This window comes from Oryctolagus cuniculus, chromosome 4 (genome assembly GCF_964237555.1).
Source record: "Oryctolagus cuniculus chromosome 4, mOryCun1.1, whole genome shotgun sequence".
NCBI classification, from domain to species: Eukaryota; Metazoa; Chordata; class Mammalia; order Lagomorpha; family Leporidae; genus Oryctolagus; species Oryctolagus cuniculus.
The window spans coordinates 173,688,547-173,701,263 of record NC_091435.1 but is presented as its reverse complement, the minus strand read 5'-3'; the positions used below and the strand labels follow the sequence as shown (position 1 = coordinate 173,701,263).

The 12,717-nt window shown below is 41.8% G+C and overlaps 1 protein-coding gene across 7 annotated transcripts in view; it reads right to left on the bottom strand.

Moving 5' to 3' along the window:
- The window catches only part of GOLGA4 (golgin A4), a 125,089-nt gene that overhangs the window by 16,079 nt on the left and 96,293 nt on the right, over nucleotides 1-12,717 (bottom strand). For all 7 annotated transcript variants that reach the window (XM_051858951.2, XM_051858947.2, XM_051858948.2 and 4 more), the window contains 5 exons: nucleotides 11,962-12,092; nucleotides 5,942-6,052; nucleotides 5,043-5,063; nucleotides 4,804-4,872; nucleotides 2,531-2,606 (listed from right to left, as the gene is read on the bottom strand). In XM_051858951.2, the coding sequence (XP_051714911.2) occupies nucleotides 2,531-2,606; nucleotides 4,804-4,872; nucleotides 5,043-5,063; nucleotides 5,942-6,052; nucleotides 11,962-12,092 (408 nt within the window). The remainder of the gene's footprint in view (nucleotides 1-2,530; nucleotides 2,607-4,803; nucleotides 4,873-5,042; nucleotides 5,064-5,941; nucleotides 6,053-11,961; nucleotides 12,093-12,717) is intronic.

Below are 12,717 nucleotides of genomic sequence, written 5' to 3'. Positions count from 1 at the left end.
CTTGGGCCCTGCACCCGTGTGGGAAACGAGGAGAAGCACCTGCCTCCTGGCTTCAGATCAGTGCGGTGCGCCGGCCACAGCGGCCATTGGAGGGTGAACCAACAGAAAAAGGAAGATCTTTCTCTCTGTCTCTCTCTCTCACTGTCTACTCTGCCTGTCAAAATAAAATAAAATAAAATAAACATATATATTCTTAAAACTAATTAAAAATGGGGAAATTCTTGAGTTGAAACTAACAAGAAAAATCTACACTATTCTCTAAGCACTGTCAGCACTGATCGGCATAGTTCTATGCTGACAATCTCACACGGTGACTTTGCTATACCTAATACTCTTTGCAGCAGGAATCACCTCTATAATGAGCATGGGAAACTTCCAGGTTGGTTTTGCTTTTTTCTGTACAGTACTGAGCCATTGTAAGCAATCTAAATTTAATTATAAATGATTTATATTATCTATATGTAATTAAATATATAACAGCTGTGTAACTGCTATTACATAGCAATAAGACAAAACCGCCACGGCTTGGACACACATGTCACATTTCGGAGCACTTGGGTGCACGCCCTGGCTCTCCTCCCACATGCAGTCTCCTGCTGATGCACACCCTGGGAGGCAGCGGGGGACGGCTCAAGCGGCGGGTCCCTGCCTCCCACATGGCAGACTGGGTGTTCCTGGCTCCCAGCTTTGGCCTGGCCGAGTTCCAGCTGCTGCAGACCTCTAGTGAGTAACCCAGCAGATGTGAACTCGCTCTCTTCCTCTCGAATAAATTAAGAAAAAAAAAAAAACTGAAAAGAAACAAAATGCTAAATGGTTTTGGGTTTTGATCCATGCCCTGTGCCTCCCATAAGAAAACACAAAGTTTCAGAAAACACCTAGCACAACAATAAAAACCATTAGCACCAAGAAGCGGTAAAACTGAACTTTATAGAAAGGTTGTTAAGAGGTTACCAGAGATCATGATTATCTCAAAGCAGTAACTATGTAAAGCTCATCTTTAAAGCTCTCTGTAAGTGGAAAAGTCTGTTAATAGACTTAGAGAAAAATATTCTTCCCCATCTTGATTGTACAAATTTTTATGACATTATTTCTCCTTAAACCTTTACATTACTGATTTATAGCATTACTGTAAGAATAAAACACAAGAACCATCTAAAACATGGAGGAGTGTGTATGTGTATGAAAACGTGCAGTGGATTTAATAAGCACAACACAGAGGCATCTGGAGAAGTACACACAAGCGGTCAGCGGGGTCCATCTGGAGAGTGCAGACTGAAGTGGGAACCTGAAGCTTACTCACATGAGGACACAGCGCTGACTGCTTTTCCTGTTTTAAACAAGTGTGCATCAATTTTTGTTTTGGATGACCATCATTCTTTCCTTAAAACTTACTGTTATTGGCAGAATAAATTCATTATTTTAAAAAAAAGTCCTGATAGAATATTACTCAGCCTTAAAACAGATGTCCTGCCCTTTTCTACAATGTGGATGAACTTAGAGGGCACTGTGAAGGGGGCTACGGTGGGGGCAGGGGAGATTTCTTCAAAGGATACAAAGTTACGGTTAGATACACCTCTACCATGTTGACACGGCTTCTAAAAATGTATCATTCCTTTTCTTTTTTTTTTTTTTAAAGAATTATTTATTTATTTGAAAGCTAGAGTTAGAAAGAGAGAGAGATATCTTCCACCCACTGGTTCATTTCCCAGATGCTGGCAATGGAAGGGGCCGAGTAGCCCAAAGCAGAGCTTCCTCTGGGTCTCCCACATCTGTGCAGGGGCCCAAGCACTCCCAGGCTTCCCAGGAGCACCATCAGGGAGCGGGATGAGAAGCACTCGGGACTCCAACTGCGCCCCTATGGGATGCCAGCATCACAGGTAGAGGCATAACCTGCTGTGCCACTTCGCCAGGCCCCAAAGTATCAAATTCTAAAAATCACTCAGATTGAGTGTTCTCACAAAAAGGTGTGTGAGGCATATACATGTTAAAAATTAGTTCAACTTAGCCATTCCACAACAAATACATATTTCTTTTTTTTTTTTTTTAAGACTTTATTTATTTATTTGACAGGTAGAATTACAGACAGTGAGAGACAGAAAGGTCTTCCTTCTGTTGGTTCACTCCCCAAATGGTCGCCACGGCTGGAGCTGCACCAATCCAAAGCCAGGAGCCAGGAGCTTCCTCCCAGTCTCCCATGCAGGTGCAGGGCCCAAGCACTTGGGCCATCCTCCACTGCCCTCCCAGGCCACAGCAGAGAGCTGGACTGGAAGAGGGGCAACCGGGGCTAGAACCGGTGCCCATAGGGGATGCTGGTGCTGGAGGCAGAAGATTAACCTAGTGTACCACAGCGCTGGCCCCACAAATACATATTTCAAAACATGCTGCACATGATAAATACATATACTTTTGTCAATTAAGAAAAAATAATTTAAAATAAGAAAAACTATAAATTAGCAAAGACATACATAAAAATCATCTGTAAGCCCACCAATAAGAGAGAACTGTGGGCAACACGAGAAATCTTTCTTACCTTTGTGAGGTGTCCCCACAGCTGTGGCATATATGTTCTTTTCATATTTTTTTAAACGGTCTTCTAAATTGTGAATCTAAAAATAACAAACGGCATCTTAGGACTCTTTTGAACACTATATGTAAGGAAAAAGGAATGTTATGGTCACTAGATTTTTAACACTAAAAACAGATAAAATTAGAACAAATGGTTTCTTAGATACGACACCAAAAACACAAGAAACAAAAACTAAGTAAGTTAGACCTTATTAAGATCAGTGTCTCAAAGGGTACCGTCAAGAAGTGAAAGACAACCTACAGAAGGGGAGAAAAGATTGCAACTCATACATCTGGTGACAGACCCCACCTGGAACATACAGGCAGTACAGAAAACTTCACAACAAAAGATAAACAAATCAACTGAAAAATGGGGGCAAAGGACTTCACAGACATTGCTCAAAAAAAGTGATGCAAAGGGCCAACAGGCATATAAAAAGCTGCTGGACACCATTGCTCTGTTGATGGTAATGTAAAATGGTACACAGCTTTGGAGAGCAGCTTAGCAAGTTCTCAGAAAGCTAAATACAGAATTACTAGCAATTCCACTCCTGGGCATATACATCCAAAAGAATGGCAAACAAAAATTTGAACACAAATGTTCCTAGCAGCACTAGTCACAACAGCCAAAGGGGGAACAACCCAAATATTCAAAAACTGATGAATGGATCAAGGAAATGTTATCTGCCCATAACATGGGCTAGTATTCAGTCACAAAACGGAGTGAAGTATTTAAATAGGCCACAACACTGGTGAATGTAGAAAACGTTAAACTAAGTAAAAGAAGCCAGACACAGAAAGGCAGGTATCACATGGCTCTGTCTATATGAGATGCTCAGGAGAGGCAAATCCAGAGAGACAGAAAGCAGGCCAGTGGCTGCCAGAGGCTGGGGAAGAAGGTACTACAAAATGGACATGGAATTTCTTTTTGGGGTGATGAAACAGAACAATGATAATGATGGTTTCACAACATTGTGTGTGAACCAAATGTCAATGAATTGTGTACTCTAACACTACTAAAACAGTACGTTTTACCTTATATGTATATTACTACAATAAAAATAACAAAAATTGCTAATGATAAAACAGTTTTGAAGATTTGAAGATGCTAAAATAAGAAAATTTTAAAGCAGCAATCTTGATATAGATGGAAAAAGATAAACCACTTGAGAAGTAGAAAAAATAAAATGACATAGAGACTTAGCATCTTTGTGAATTTTTTTTTTTTTTTTTGACAGGCAGAGTGGACAGTGAGAGAGAGAGAGACAGAGAGAAAGGTCTTCCTTTGCCGTTGGTTCACCCTCCAATGGCCGCTGCGGCCGGCACACTGCGCTGATCCGATGGCAGGAGCCAGGTGCTTCACCCCATGGTCTCCCATGGGGTGCAGAGCCCAAGCACTTGGGCCATCCTCCACTGCACTCCCGGGCCACAGCTGAGAGCTGGCCTGGAAGAGGGGCAACTGGGACAGAATCTGGCGCCCCGACCGGGACTAGAACCCGGTGTGCCGGTGCCGCAAGGCAGAGGATTAGCCTAGTGAGCCGCGGCACCGGCCATCTTTGTGAATTTTGAAAATTATTATGAAAATTTTCAAATATACTCAAAGTACAGCACAATTATTGTCTGTCTATCCAACCATCACCCAGTTTCAACAGTTATCAAGATCTAAGTCTGTATAAATTTTAAGAGAACTACAAAAATCTCTGGTGATTCATCCTTAAACCTAGCCTCTGACTTGGGCCACTGTTTCTTCAAAGTTTAGAGAAAGGTTTTAATAAACAACAAATACTACAGACACACATATGACTGGTGCACACATACTTGTTCATTCTTGAAGGTTTAAAATGATTTAGATGTATTGTCCAGAGATAATATAGGAACAAATCATATTAAATTAGGAAAATTTAGCCACTAGCACTAATGGCTGATGTCAACTTTCCCCACTGGTAAAACGAAGACAAAAACATGCTCCTTTTTAGAACTTAAGTTATTCCAAATTGTATTAAAACAATAAGTACTGGAAACAGCAGGATGCAAAGGTTCTCATACAAATACATGTGATTGTGAATTTACAGAAACAACATCAAATGTAACACTTTCAGATTTGGAAATGAAATTTCTTATACAAAAGAATTTCAAAGTCAACTGTTAAATCAGATGTTTTTCAAAAATTAGCTACATGAGAAGTGCACACATCATCATAAATTTAATTAAAAATAAAAGGCACCAATTAGCCTCTACCTGTTCTCTGAACTCCTGTTCTTTCAACTTTGAATCACTGATCAGAGTAGTCTTCTGTGCTAGCTGTGTCTGAAAGAATAAAGATTTGAAAAGCATATGGGTTTCATCATCACCTGGACACATTTCTGTACTGTCTGGTCATTTCTCCTGGTTAACACCGTCTTATTATACACATGTACAACAGAGAAGCTCTGAAGATGCACTATCTTCAGCCAAATTTAATGAAGAACCAGCCTTACCTGTAGCTCCATAATTGTCACCTGAAGAGGAAAAAGAAAAGAAATAAATGTATACCATAAAGTCTATTAGTAAAGAAAAATTTTAAACAGCAATATGAAATCAATAAATGAAATCAATAAAAGTATTTGCTTTTAAACCTGAACTTTTCTTCTTTATCTTAAAATTTTATTTGCAAAGTAGAAAGAGAGAGAGAGAGGGAGAGGGAGATGAAGAGGGAGACAGAGAGAGAGAGAGAGAGAGAGAGAGAGAGAGAGAGAAACACTCCCATTTGCTGGGTCACTTCCCAAACGGCCACAATACCCAGAGCTGGGTTAGGCTGACGCCAGGAGCCAGGAGCTACGCTCTGACCTTCCACATGGGGCAGGGCCCATGGACTTGGATCATTATCTGCTGCCTTCCCAGGCACATCAGCAGGAAGCTGGATCGTAAGCAGAACAACTGGGATTCGATTCACTGCTGCAACATAGGGTGCTACAGTCCACCCTGCTGTGCCACAACACCAGCCCCGGGCCAGTGCTCCTAACTGATATGCCTACCAAGTGGCACAGCACAACAGAGCCCTTTATAAAGGAAATAAGTCTGCATTTTGGGAAAATGATCCATGTAACTAACTGGCTGTACAGAAAATTGCTATTTTAGTAACCGACTTTATGTAATAAATAAACATTTAACTTCTTGGAACCTTAGTTTCCCTGTCTGTAAAATGAAGGCAAAAAATCTCTTTCAAAAGATTTTTGTTAGGACTGAGATAATACATATGTTAGTAGGCGAGCAATGAGATAATACATATGTTAGTAGGGGAGAAATGAGATAACACATATGTTAGTAGGCGAGTTGGCAGGTATCATGCACATGATAGTGATTTCAAAAACACGCAGCAAACTCAAACAGCGCTCACGGTATCACTGCCAGGGCTCTCCTGCTGCAGCCTCTGCTGGTACTTTTTCTGCAGCTCCTCAAGCTGAACCTGCAGGTCCATTACTTTGGCAGTCATTTCTTCTTCACGAGCCTTTAAGATTAAAAAAAAGTGTTAATAAACAAACACCCAAAAAAATTATACGCAGGAAACATGGCACAGAGAATGAACACAAGCTTCTGAGACACATATTACTGGTTTTATTTTAATCATTACCACAATCTAAACACTTTCCTTCACGCCCTGCATAGAACTCCAAGCTCTTTCCAGTGCTGCTCTCCATTCCTAGGGTATCACTTTTCCCACCCTCAATACCTCTTGTCCTCACCCTGCTAAGCTCATTAATCTGTTTTTCCTCCTTTAAAATGGGGTCCCCGGACTTAAACAACAAATGGGGTATGAGAGAGCGTTGTGACAGAACTACCACACAGATCCTATACTTGAAGACCTTTGCCTATCCTGTACTGAGATTCAATGTCCAGAAAACATTCATTAAAATAAGCTAGCAGGGGCCGGCGCCGTGGCTCACTTGGTTAATCCTCCACCTGTGGCGCCGGCATCCCATATGGGTGCCGGGTTCTAGTCCCAGTGGCTCCTCTTCCAGTCCAGCTCTCTGCTGTGGCCTGGGAAGGCACTGAGGGATGGCCCAGGTGCTTAGGTCCTGCACCCATGTGGGAGACCAGGAGGAGGCACCTGACTCCTGGCTTCAGATCAGCATAGCTCCGGCCGTAGCAGCCATTTTGGGGGGGTGAATCAATGGAAGGAAGACCTTTCTCTCTGTCTCTCTCTTTCTCTCTCTCTCACTGTCTAACTCTATCTGTCAAATAAAAATAAAAATAACTAAACAGACATTTCTATACACAGCACTGTCCAACCAGCTGGCAACACATTGGTCACAAGCAGTTAAGGAGTGTCCACTCTTCAGATAGACTGTATAAATCAACAAGCAGTTAAGGAGTGTCCACTCTTCGGATAGACTGTATAAATCAACAGATGCTCCTTTGTCCTGTTCAGCACATCTGCATATTTCCTGTCCATCTGCCCCCAGATCATACCCACAGTTCTTTGGGATAAATTGTTTAAAATCTGTTCTTGGAAAAAAAAAAAAAAAAAAAAAAAGTACTGTCCAATATGCTGATAACCAATGCAATGTCTCCAATTGCCCTGAACTTTGAAAACAAAACAAAACAAAAGCAGGCTCAATGAGAAAAAGAAACATGTGACTTATTGGCCCAATGATCCTACAAAATCTGGCCTCAAACCATCCTCTCTCTGCCTGGACCACACATGTAAAAGGCTGCTGCCATGTTTGCATCCCTTCATTTGTCTTGGAATTGTGATGTATTGTGCAGAACAACCCAGCCCTCTCCTCATTCTATAAATCTTGCAATAACCTTTGTGCTAAAGAACACTGGGAAGTGGAATATTGATCTGATCTGAGGAATGAAGACAAGTGTTTGCTGAGTAAGGGACTTAACAGGAAGGAATCTGATTGAACAGGTGCTGGCGTGCCAGAAAGAAGCACTGGCCTTCTCGAAAACAAACACAGCCCCACGGCACAAAATGAGGCAATGAACCACAGAACACTAGGGAAACTAATTTTAAATACTACTTTGTCATAAAACTTTCTTAAACTAATCAAAACCAACCAACTCTCTCAATACAAGCAAAGTGAGATTCCAGCGACGACTATGCTGGAATAAGCTCCTGGCTCTGGCCATTGTGGTCATTTAGAGAGTAAACCAATGGATGGAAGCTTTCTCTCTCTGTCTCTCGTTCTAACTCTGCTTTTTAAATAATAAATAATAAATATTTAATTAAAAAACAAAGAAAGAAATTAGTTTTACATCTGATGCTGCTGTAGGAGCTCCTTTCCACTGAGACTGCTCTGGAGCTGGACTGGGCTACCAGGTCGACACCTGCACTTGTGAGTCTCAGTTCCTCCTTTGAGATGTTACATGCCCTCCTCCCAAACTCTTCACTGCTGGGGCCAGTGTTATGCACAGCAGGTTAAGCCGCCACCAGTGACACTGGCACCCCACACTGGAGCACCAGCTGAAGTCCTGGCTGCTCTGCTTCCAACCCAGCTCCCTGCTGTTGCACCCAGGAAAGCAGCAGCAGATGGTCTAAGCACCTGGGCCCTTGCTGCCCACATCTGAGACCAGGATGGGGTTTCTGGCTCCTGGCTTCACAAGCCATTGAAACCATCTGAGAAATAAACCAGCAGATGGTCTCTCTCTCTCTCCATGCCCCCCTGCTCTCTCCATCTCTCCCTCCCTCTCTCACTCTGCCTTTCAAATAAAGAAAACGAATCTTAAAATAAAAGGTTCCTCCCTTTCTGCCATGTCACCCAAGTATCTGACGCGCCAGGCATGGGGTGAGGTTTTCAAGACTAGAGATAAAGAACAAAATCTCTGCCCCACAAGACAGAGTCTAGGGGACAGGACAAATAATATCAACACATCCCTATGCAAATATATATGCCAAAAATTACGTGTTATCATACAGAGGTCTATATTTGTATCAAAGGAAGAAAGATGCAAGTTAATTATATTTAAGGGATTACCAAAAAACCCTACTAAATAGAAGAAAATATGATTCAGGTTAAGTTTACTCAAAAAGTTACCTTCTGATTAGGAAAAGGAAATATTAAGAATATATTTCCTTTTTGTCCCTGTCTTTATAAGGAAACCTTGGAACACTGCACAGGAAACTAATGACTGCCTGAGGAGGGAAGAAGGGGACAGAACACAGAGAAGAGAAACGGGTGCCATGTTCATTACATACCATTTCCAAAATACTATTTTGGTCTTTAAGTTGTGACTACATTTGATTCAAAAACTTTTTTCTAAATAAAAGTTAAATTCAAAGAATTTCTTTAAAAATATCAAAAGACACTAATTCATCAGGTTTGAGAAGCAAAGTTCAGGCCCACAGTAAAGGATGAGCAGAGGTGTATGAGGATGGGTAAGGCAGAGTGGAGTCTGGAACGCAGGATACACAGGAGTCAAGGGAAGCCACTGGGCGCGTTTGGGAGGGGAAGTCATGTGATCACACCTTTGTTTCAGACTGGGGCAGATTAATGTATTGGGGTGGGGGAAGACCATCGGCAAGATGAGGTAGGAAATTAATACAACAGACCAGACCAGACCAAAGATGGCAGCCAAGCGGTAGCAGCGTGCAGTTCAGGAGAGGAACATGCAGTAGGACTATGAGTCTAATGTGTGCTGGATATTGTGCTGGGGGCACAAGCAGATATGGGACAACAACTACATGTCTGCATATGGAAACCAGTGATGACAAAAGTTCCTAAATTCCTAAGATGGGGGAACAGTAAGAATGTTACCTAAGACAGGAAAGGCAGGAAAATGAACATGTCTCTGTGCTCAAGTCTGCTATTAACAAATCAAAGAATTACTTTAATAGTTGACAAAAATACAGCATCCTACAATGTCTTCACTGAAACAAATCATCAGTCTGCTAACAGCTTTTCAGGCAGGGAACAAATACAGAACATAAGAAAAGGCCTCAAAAAGTTCAAGGAAAATGTGTATTATGAAGACTACGGAGGGATTTCTGAACTTCATGCACCAAAATAAACTTATTCCATTTTCCATGAACTTTTGCAAGTACCCTTGTACATTCAAATCCTATACAAAAACTCTATTCCCAGAAAATGTTAAATGGGACAAAGGTAATCAAGGCAGTATGATATCTGCTAAGAACTGCTAATACTCCTTTTCAGGAGTCTCTGCATTTTAAAAAATTCTTTGAGATAGAGTGTATAGTAGGGATGATCAGATGAGGACTGCCTACTTAATTACAAAGTCCATTCTAAACTATCCAAGACAGTAGTCACTATTCAACCTAGTTGGTGAGCATGAAAAATATGGCTAAATTGTTCGTAAATGTAAAAACACTGTGGATGTCAAAGAATTTATATATGTCTACATATAGACATATAATTTATATTGATTATATGGTGAAAAGATGGTGTTTTTTTTTTTTTTTGCATTGGACTCATTTATTTCATTTTTTAAATGCAGCTCCTAGAAAATGTTACAATATGGCTCACATTTATTTCTACCTGACAACCTGGTCTTAGGAAAAAGAAGGGACCTGCCCACCCTTCCCTTTCATGTCCACTTGCTCTACTATTCCAAGCCTGAAGCCTCGAGATTGTCTCCCTAAGATACATACGATTCTCAAGGAGGAGCCATGTCAGAGCACCTATTACTTGTCTCCCTTTTCTCTACCCCTCAACACACAGGCATTTGTCATGACCCATAAGTGTGGGGAGCAGGGCCCGTCGCCCAGGAAACAAATAAGTACTAAGACTGTGGACAAATAAATACTGAGATTACCAAGACTAGACTAAACTACTGGAACTGCTAAGACTAACTCTATGCATCTGATCTCCCACCATATGGCACTGAGAGGGATTAAATAACTTCCACACAGCTGCCTCATCAATTCGACTAACAAGCTGCAGGAGCTGATCCTGCCCCTGACTGGAGGAGAGCAGCGTGCTCAGCGCGTGGGGGGAGAACGCCAGCAGAGTTGGGATTGGTGGAAGAGGACTATGAAGGAGGAGAGAGACACCATGCAGGAGGAACACCTGAGGAACCCCTGAGAGAGCCGGCCGGCGGTGTGCCGCCCCTCCGCGGAGGGGCGGGGGCGGGGCAGCAAATCCGGGGAGGACCGAGGAAAGAAACAACAGCAAATCCGTTGCCGCTCCTCCGCGAGCCTGCGCGGGGAGCGACACGTAAGAAGTCTATTATGTGCTGCCCTGTATTCCAGGGAGAGAAGCAGATCATAAGGGGACCCTGAGCTGTGGCACAGCTCCCCCCTTGCAGATGAAGCTCCCTCTCTTAAATGCACATGATAAGTAACTGTTGCCCTCCCTAAGTTGCCTTCTGTGGAAGTTTTTACTTCTAGATCATGTGAGGCTAATGAAGAATTACTGCTCTACCACTTAATAAGTTTTAAGGAAATCACTTAACTTTTCTAAACTTGCTTTTCCTTCTGGAAACAAAAAAGTAGAATTAGCTTTAATGTATCTTCCAAATCCAGCATACTCTAAGCATTCAAAAAGTAACAGTATTTTTTTTAAACTTAGTACATATATAATCTGGAGGTATAAGAAGTGATGTGAAATTATTTAAATTTTTCATAATAAAGTTTAAAGCTCAAATATTATATACAGAGGTAACATTTTTAGTAATGTGTCAATATCTTAGAATTTCAGTCACTTCACTTTTCATATTTCACTTTTAAATATGTTCCTGGCTCAGACTTCTATGGCTAACATTTAGTTAGCTGAAGCGTAACTCTTCAATTTATGGATTCATGATCATCAAATGGTTTTGACATACAGAGAAATACAGCTTGGAGGAACTAAAGAGCCTACAACCTAGCCAAGGATGAGCTGCATGTTTTACATCTGAAAAGCTTCTTACGGTCCAAAGCACTAACTAGCATACATGGCTTGTTTTCATGGCTCATTTTATTCTATTAATGGCAACGCCAATTAATATAATAGATTTGCCTGATGCATTCCTTCCCTACCCTCCCACCAAAACTAACACAACCTCTGCAGGTTGGGCAGGGACGGAGAAAAGCTAACTGGCCCTCACAGAAAGATCCCGGCTAAATCCGCAGCCACACTCAGAGGCACAGTGTCCACTGCTCAGATTCTTAGCCTGCTGCTTTCACAGTTCAGTCTGAATTTGTGAGGAAGACATGAAAAAGCATCCATTCCTCCCTTTAGCAGTGACTCACTGTTGCTTCAGTAACCACCAAGTAGACTGTCCTGACTGTTAGCAGAATCTCCTCAGAGAACTACAATGCTGGCAGAAATCCAGACTGTAAATGTGTATGTGGTACGGGAGTGCCTGTGCATACAACATCATGCCCCACAAACTCTACACTGGAAAGAGGAGATTCGCAACACCAGCATGGAATCCAGCACAGCCAAACTTCAAAAGAAAGAAAGGAGATACATCAAGGATTTCTTCATATCTTTTGGCTGTTCTTTTCAGGTCGTCATCTTTCTCGGCAATTTTTTTGTGTAACTGATTCGTCTCTTCTTGATGGCTTTCCAAAAGTTCAGCTTCTACCTCCTGGGCCTTACCTAATAAATAAACACACAAAGAAAACACATTAGTCAATAATATCTATATCCCAATTTTAGCCAGAAATTCTATTCTAAATTAATCTTGAAAAAAGTCCACTTTATAGGTAAGTATTACAAGACACTTAATGAGACGCACAGCTCAACGCTGGTCAGAGGTACCCTCCCCCTGAGGATAAGGCCTTGATAAGGTGCTTAATTAGGAAATACTTTCATGTGCTACACCTCAAGCCACGTCACTGCCAGGCAGGGCAGGATCCCCTCAGAGCACTTTACTGGCCAAGGATCTTTCTTTCTTTTCTCCAGTTTAGGGATTTACAGCACTTAAGACAAGCACAAAAATAAATAAGGTTAAATTTATAGTCTCAGAGTAGGTGTTTCACCCAGAATTTTTTTTTAAAGATTTATTTATTTTATTTGAAAGTCAGTTACACAGAGAGAAGGGAGGGAGGGAGGGAGAGAGAGAGAGAGAGGTCTTCCATCCGCTGGTTCACTCCCCAATTGGCCGCAACAGCTGGAGCTGCGCCAATCCAAAGCCAGGAGCCAGAAGGACTTGGGCCATCTTCTACTGCTTTCCCAGGCCACAGCAGAGAGCTGGATCAGAAGTGGAGGAGCCAGGTCTCAA